Below are 7423 nucleotides of genomic sequence, written 5' to 3' on the forward strand. Positions count from 1 at the left end.
TTTATTCTTAATTGTTAACTGTATGTTTGTATTGTCATTTGTGAGCATAACACCAAGGCACATTCCTTGTATCTGCATACTTGGCCAATAAACTCATTCATTCATTCATTCATTCATTCATTCATTCATTCATTCATTCATTCATTCATTCATTTATTTATTTATTTATTTATTTATTCATTCATTCATTCTTTCATTCATATTGTATTATATTGTCTACACTGGAAGCGGTGACGATGCTGTGCAGGAAGTGGTGACGTCCTACGCAGACCTCATGACGCGTAACGCAGGGAGCGCCGACGTTCAGACGCGAGCGGTGACGCGTGCGCACGCCGGCGCGGACGCGGGCGGGTGATGCGTGCGCAGGCCGGCGAGACGCGGGCGGTGACGTGTACGCAGGCCGGCGCAGACGCGGGCGGTGACGTGTACGCAGGCCGGTGCAGACGCGGGCGGTGACGTGTACGCAGGCCGGTGCAGACGCGGGCGGTGACGTGTACGCAGGCCGGTGCAGACGCGAGCGAGAGAGCATGGGGAAGAAGCTGAAGACGGGAAAAAACCGCCGCGACAAGTTCTACCGTCTGGCGGTGGAAACCGGTAACTCCACACCCCCCCCCCCCCCCCCACCGTCACCGTCACCGTCACCCCCACCCCCACCCCGGGGAGAGTGGGGAGAGTGAGAGGGGGGGTGTGGGGAGGGAGAGGTTGGGGAGAGTGGGAGGGAGGGGGGAGGGAGAGGGAGAGGTTGGGGGGGGGAGGGAGAGGTTCGGGGAGAGTGGGAGGGGGAGGGGGAGAGGGAGAGGTTGGGGGGGGAGAGTGGGAGGGAGGGGGAGGGAGAGGGAGAGGTTGGGGGGGGGGAGGGAGAGGTTGGGGGGAGTGGGAGGGAGAGGGAGAGGGAGAGGTTGGGGGGGGGGGGGAGTGGGAGGGAGGGGGAGGGAGAGGGAGAGGTTGGGGGGGGGGGAGGGAGAGGTTGGGGGGGAGTGGGAGGGAGGGGGAGGGAGAGGGAGAGGTTGGGGGGGGGGAGGGAGAGGTTGGGGAGGTGGGAGGGAGGGGGAGGGAGAGGGAGAGGTTGGGGGGGGGGAGGGAGAGGTTGGGGAGAGTGGGAGGGGGAGGGGAGAGGGAGAGGTTGGGGGGGGGAGGGAGAGGTTGGGGGGAGTGGGAGGGGGAGGGGAGAGGGAGAGGTTGGGGGGGGGAGGGAGAGGTTGGGGAGAGTGGGAGGGGGAGGGGAGAGGGAGAGGTTGGGGGGGGGGGGAGAGTGGGAGGGAGGGGGAGGGAGAGGGAGAGGTTGGGGGGGGGAGGGAGAGGTTGGGGGGGGGTGGGAGGGGGAGGGGAGAGGGAGAGGTTGGGGGGGGGAGGGGAGAGGGTTGGGGGGAGTGGGGTGGGGGAGGGGAGAGGGAGAGGTTGGGGGGGGGGAGGGAGAGGGTTGGGGGGAGAGTGGAGGGGGAGGGGAGAGGGAGAGGTTGGGGGGGGGAGGGAGGAGGTTGGGGGGGAGTGGGAGGGGGAGGGGGGAGAGGGAGAGGTTGGGGGGGGGAGTGTGGGAGGGGGTAGGAGGGGGAGAGTGGGAGGGGAGGGGAGAGGGGTTGGGGGGGAGGGGGGAGGGGTAGGGGTGGGGGGTGGGGGTTGGGGGGAGGGAGGGAGAGGTTGGGGAGAGTGGGAGGGAGGGGGGGGGAGAGGGAGAGGTTGGGGGGGGGGGGAGAGTGGGAGGGGGTAGGAGAGGGAGAGGTAGGGGAGAGTGGGGAGGGAGGGGGAGGGGGGGAGTGTGAGGGGGGGTGTGGGGAGGGGAGGTAGGGGAGAGTGGGAGGGAGGGGGAGGGGGAGAGTGAGAGGGGGGTGTGGGGAGGGGAGGTTGGGTGGGGGGAGGGAGAGGTAGGGGAGAGTGGGAGTGAGGGGGAGGGGGAGGAGGGAGGAGGTTGGGGGGGGGAGTGGGTGGGGGTTGGAGGGGAGAGGGGTTGGGGGGAGGGGGGAGAGGTAGGGGAGAGGGGGAGGGGGTTGGGGGGGAGGGAGGGAGAGGGATTGGGGGGGAGAGGGATTGGGGGGGAGAGGGAAGAGGAGAGGGAGAGGTAGGGGAGAGGTGGGAGGGGTGGGGGAGGGTGGGAGAGGTTGGGTGGGGGTTGGGGGGGAGAGGTTGGGTGGGGGGAGGGGGGAGAGGTGGGAGAGGTGGGGGAGGGGAGAGGGGTGGGGAGGGAGGGGGGAGAGGAGCGGGGGAGGGGACGGGGAGGATGAGCGGGGGAGGGGACGGGGGAGAGAGGGGGGAGGGAAGGATGCTCCTGCATGAAGGAGATAAAGGGGGATTTGTTTGGCCAGAGAGTGGCGAATCTGTGGGAGAGGGGGGAGACAGAGGGGTGGGAGAGGGGGAGACAGGGGTGGGGGAGGGAGGATACAGAGGGGTGGGGGAGGGAGGGGGGTGAGAGAGGAGGAGACAGAGGGGTGGGGGATGGAGGGAGAGGGTGGGAGAGGAGGAGACAGAGGGGTGGGGAAGGGAGGGAGAGGTGGGGAGAGCAGGAGGAGAGGGGTGGGAGAGGAGGAGACGGGTGGGGGATGGAGGGAGAGGGGAGAGAGAAAGAGCGAGAGAGGGGCAGATGAGGTTACAGGATGTTTGTATCACAAAATGTCGGATTAACTCAGCAGGTCAGGCAACATCTCTGGAGAGAGGGAATGGGTGATGTTTCGGGTCGAGTCCCTTCTTCAGACTGACGAACCTGCTGAGTTACTCCAACATTGTGTGTCTGTCCACATTCCCCAGAGATGTGGTGGACCGCACACATTCCTTGGCCAGGTTTAACACTCTCTCTCCTCCCCCCTCCCTCTCTCCCCCTCCCCCACTCTCCCCCTCTCTCTCCCCCTCCCTATCTCCCCCCCCCCTCTCTACCCCTCTCCCTCTCTATCTCCCCCCCCTCTCTACCCCTCCCCCCTCGCTCTCTCCCCCTCGCTCTCTGCCCCCCCCTCTTTCTCTTCGCCCTCTCCCTCTGTCACCCCTCTCTCCCCCCAGGGTACAGATCGCGATCGGCCTTCAAGCTAATTCAGTTGAACCGCAGATTCCAATTTCTACAAAAAGCACGAGTGCTTATCGATCTGTGTGCTGCCCCCGGAGGCTGGTAAGCTGCGGGGAGGGAGAGAGAGAGAGAGATAGAGAGAAGGGGGAGGGGTGAGAGAGAGGTGAGGAGAGAGAAAGAGGACATAGAGAGGGGAGACGGGGGAATGAGAGAGAGGGGATAGAAAGAGGGGGGAGAGAGAGAAGAGGCAGAGAGAGTGAGAGTGGGGAGGGGAGAGAGGGGGAGGGGCGAGAGAGAGGGTGGGTGAGAGATGGAGAGAGTGGGGAGGGGAGTGAGAGCAAAAGGGGAGAGAGGGAGAGGGGGAGAGGGAGAGGGGGGAGAGATGTGGTGGGACCTCATTGAGACTTTGCCGAATAGTGAGCGGCCTGGATAGAGTGGATGTGGAGAGGATGTTTCCACTAGTGGGAGTGTCTCGGACCAGAGGGCACAGCCTCAGAATTAAAGGGACGTTCCTTTAGAAAGGAGATGAGGAGGAATTTCTTTAGCCGGAGGGTGGTGAATCTGTGGGTTTCTTTGCCACAGACGACGGTGGGGGCCAATTCAATAGAAATATTTAAGGCAGAGATAGAGAGATTGCTGATTAGTACGGGTGTCAGGGGTAATGGGGAGAAGGCAGGAGAATGGGGTTAGGAGGGAGAGATAGATCAGCCAGGATTGAATGGCGGAGTGGATTCGATGGGCCGAATGGCCTCATTCTGATCCTAGAACTTGTAAGCTTTTAGCTGTGCACTTGACAATAATAAACTTAAATCTAACCCTAATATCTTTTCACACAGGTTGCAAGTTGCTTCAAAGTTTATGCCCGTTTCGAGCGTGATTATCGGTGAGTTCTTTATTGATCTTTAGATTAGTTCAGTTTAGAGATACAGCGTGGAAACAGGCCCTTCGGCCCACCGAGTCCGCGCCGACCAGCGATCCCCGCACACTAACACTAACCCTACACACACACAATGGGGGACATTTTTTCAATTTTACGCCAAAGCCAATTAACACACAACCCCCCGCGCATCTTTGGAGTGTGGGAGGAAACCGGAGCACCCGGAGAAAAAACCCATGCAGGTCACGGGGAGAACGTGCAAACTCCGTACAGACAGCGCCCGTGGTCAGGATGAATCCCAGGTCTCTGGCGCTGTGAGGCAGCAACTCTACGCTGGGACACCGTGCTGATCCGACACAAAAGGACCGAGTGTGTGTGTGAGAGGGAGAGAGAGACCGAGGGAGTACAGGGTGATCGCTGGTCGGCGCGGACCTGGTGGGCCGAAGGGCCTGTTTCTGCGCTGTACCTTCAAACTAAACTAGCGTGTGAATGGGTGAGCGCAGGTCGGCGTGGATGGACTCGGTGGGGAAGGGGATTGTGTTTCCGCGCGGTATCTCCAAACTAAAATATCCAGCTCCTCATCTCCACCAAGTCAATCTCCACCACCACACACTCTACACTGACAAACTGCATCACTGAAATAAAATCTTGGCTTCAATCAAATTTCCTCAAACTCAACTGCAACAAATCTGAAATCATCATCATTGGTCCAAAAACGCTCACCAAATCCACCCAAAACTTCATCCTCAACATTGATGTCTCCCAGTATCCACCTCCCCTCACATCCGGAATCTTGGAATCATAATAATAATAATAATAATATATTTATTTTATATAGCGCCTTAACACATGCACAAAGCGCTTTACAAATACAATTAACATAGAAACAAACAGACAAACAGACAAACTATCCTGACGGAAAAAGCGGCGAATACTCAACGCCAGCGTCCTCTCACGTCAGGGTCCGGCAGTAGACATTAAAGAACACAAGACACACAGATACCATTTTTTACACAAAACAGCCATCACAGTGATTGCTCTAGGCATACCCTCACTGTGATGGAAGGCAAAGTCTTATCTCCTCCTCGTTCTTTTCCCCGTGGCGCCACGAGGCGATCGAGGCTCCCAACCCCTTGAAGCCCCCACCGGGCGATGGAAAGTCCCAGGGTCGAGCCGAGCAGGCCGATGAAAGTCCTGAGCCCCCACCGGGCGATGGAAAATGCCGCGGCCGAGCCACGCAGGGCGATGAGAGTCCTGAGCCCCCACCGGGCGATGTAAAGTGCTGCGGCCGGGCCACGCAGGGTGATGAAGGGCCTGCGGGCGGGTTGATCGTGCCTCGTGCTTCGGGGCGGTCGAAGCTGCTACGGCTGGAGCTCCCAAAAGCCGGTCGCCAGCCAGGGACCTGCGAACTCCCGATGTTGCGGTCTGCAGGGCCCACGGCCGAGGCCTCCGAGATGGTAAGTCCAGGCCCTGCGACCGGAGTCTTCGAGGTCGATCCCAGCTGGAGGCCGCCGACTCCACGTTGTTAGGCCGTTGCGCGAACGGAGATACGACACGGTAAAAGTCGCATCTCCGTTGAGGAGGAGATTTAAAAAAAAGGTTTCCCCCAACCCCCCCCACCACCCCCCTACATACACAGAATTAAAAATAAAACAAAACGTACATTTAACATCAACAATGACAAAAAAACACCAAAAAAAAAACGGAGAGACTGCCGGTGAGCCGCAGCTGCAGAACACAGCCACGCCCCTTTGATCTTTGATCAAACCCTCTCCTTCGACAAACACATCAAACACATCACAAAGACAGCCTTCTTCCACTTCAAAAACATTGCCCGTCTCGTCCATGCCTCTCCTCCACAGCTGCAGAAACCCTCATCCACGCCTTCATCACCTCCCGTCTGGACTACTGCAACAGCCTCCTCTATGGCGCACCCTCAAAAATCATCAGTAAACTTCAATACCTTCAAAACTCCGCTGCCCGTCTACTCACCCACACCCCGATCCGTGACCATATCACCCCCGTCCTTTACAAACTCCACTGGCTCCCCATCCCCCAGAGAATCCAGTACAAAATCCTCCTCATAACCTACAAAGCCCTCCATAACCTGGCCCCATCCTACCTGACCGACCTCCACAGGCACACTCCCACCTGCACCCTCCGCTCTGCCGCTGCCAATCTCCTATCCCCCCACATCCGGACCAAACTCAGATCCTGGGGGGACAGGGCTTTCTCCATCGCTGCTCCCACCCTATGGAACTCACTACCTCAAACCGTCAGAGACTCCTCCACACTCACCACATTCAAAACATCACTGAAGTCTCACCTGTTCAGTACTGCCTTCAACCACTGAAGGTCACCTCACCTTCTGTCTCCTTTCCCCTGTTCGTTTACTTATTTATCTATTTACTCACTTCCCTATGTTCTCTAAATCCCTGTAAAGCGTCTTTGAGTGTTTGAAAAGCGCTATATAAATGTAATGTATTATTATTATTATTATTAAACTAGCGTGTGAACGGGTGTTCGCTGGTCGGTGCGGACGGACGGATGGACTCGGTGGGGAAGGGATTGTGTTTCCGCACTGTATCTCCAAACTGGACTTGTGTGTGAACGGGTGATGGCTGGTCGACGCGGACTCAGTGGGCTAAAGTGCCTGTTTCCGCGCTGTACCTGTGAGGCTGAAACGATTAATTTTATTTTTGTTTTTTTAGGTGTGGATCTCGTACCAATTAAACCTATTCCTAACGTCATAACTCTACAGCAAGATATTACTACTGAAAAATGTCGACAGGTAGCACTGGGGACAATTTACAAATCCTTACCGAAGCCAATTAACCTACAAATCCGCCCGTCTTTGCAGTGTGGGAGGAAACCGGAGCACCCGGAGAAAACCCACGCAGGTCACGGGGAGAATGATTTAGGGGAGGGCGCTACTAAATGATGATTATGGGGGGAGAACCATTAAAATATGATTTAAGCGAGCGACCCCCAAAATGTTTAGTTGAGTTTATTATTGTCATGTGTACCAAGGTACAGTGAAAAGCTTTTATGTTAGTGAGGGATCTAGGAGTGCAGGTACACAGTCCCCTGAAAGTGCATCACAGGTAGACAGGGAGTGTTGTAGAGCAGAGAGGGATCTAGGAGCACAGGTACACAGTTCCCAGGTATACAGGGAGTGTTGTAGAGCAGAGAGGGATCTAGGAGCGCAGGTACACAGTCCCCTGAAAGTGGCGTCATAGGTAGACAGGGAGTGTTGCAGAGCAGAGAGGGATCTAGGAGCGCAGGTACACAGTCCCCTGAAAGTGGCATCACAGGTAGACAGGGAGTGTTGCAGAGCAGAGAGGGATCTTGGAGCGCAGGTACACAGTCCCCTGAAGGTGGAGTCACTGAAAGGTGTAGATTTAGTACACCTCTATAAGATCACCCCTCATCCTCCTGTGCTCCAAGGAATAGAGTCCCAGCCTGCCCCAACCTCTCCCTGTAGCTCAGGTGCCTCGACTCCTGGCAACATCCTCGTAAATCTTTTCTGAACCCTTTCCAGTTTGACGACATCTTTC

General features: G+C 57.4%; 1 protein-coding gene across 1 annotated transcript in view; it reads left to right on the forward strand.

The window, feature by feature from the left end:
• The first annotated feature begins 274 nt into the window (after nucleotides 1-274).
• ftsj3 (FtsJ RNA 2'-O-methyltransferase 3) overlaps nucleotides 275-7423 on the forward strand; it is a 60591-nt gene continuing 53442 nt past the window's right edge. Inside the window, exons 1-5 of the mRNA XM_078430250.1 lie at nucleotides 275-351; nucleotides 434-594; nucleotides 2986-3091; nucleotides 3826-3872; nucleotides 6578-6657. Coding sequence (XP_078286376.1) covers nucleotides 275-351; nucleotides 434-594; nucleotides 2986-3091; nucleotides 3826-3872; nucleotides 6578-6657 — 471 coding nt within the window. The remainder of the gene's footprint in view (nucleotides 352-433; nucleotides 595-2985; nucleotides 3092-3825; nucleotides 3873-6577; nucleotides 6658-7423) is intronic.

This window comes from Rhinoraja longicauda, chromosome 39 (assembly GCF_053455715.1).
Source record: "Rhinoraja longicauda isolate Sanriku21f chromosome 39, sRhiLon1.1, whole genome shotgun sequence".
Taxonomy (NCBI): domain Eukaryota; kingdom Metazoa; phylum Chordata; class Chondrichthyes; order Rajiformes; family Arhynchobatidae; genus Rhinoraja; species Rhinoraja longicauda.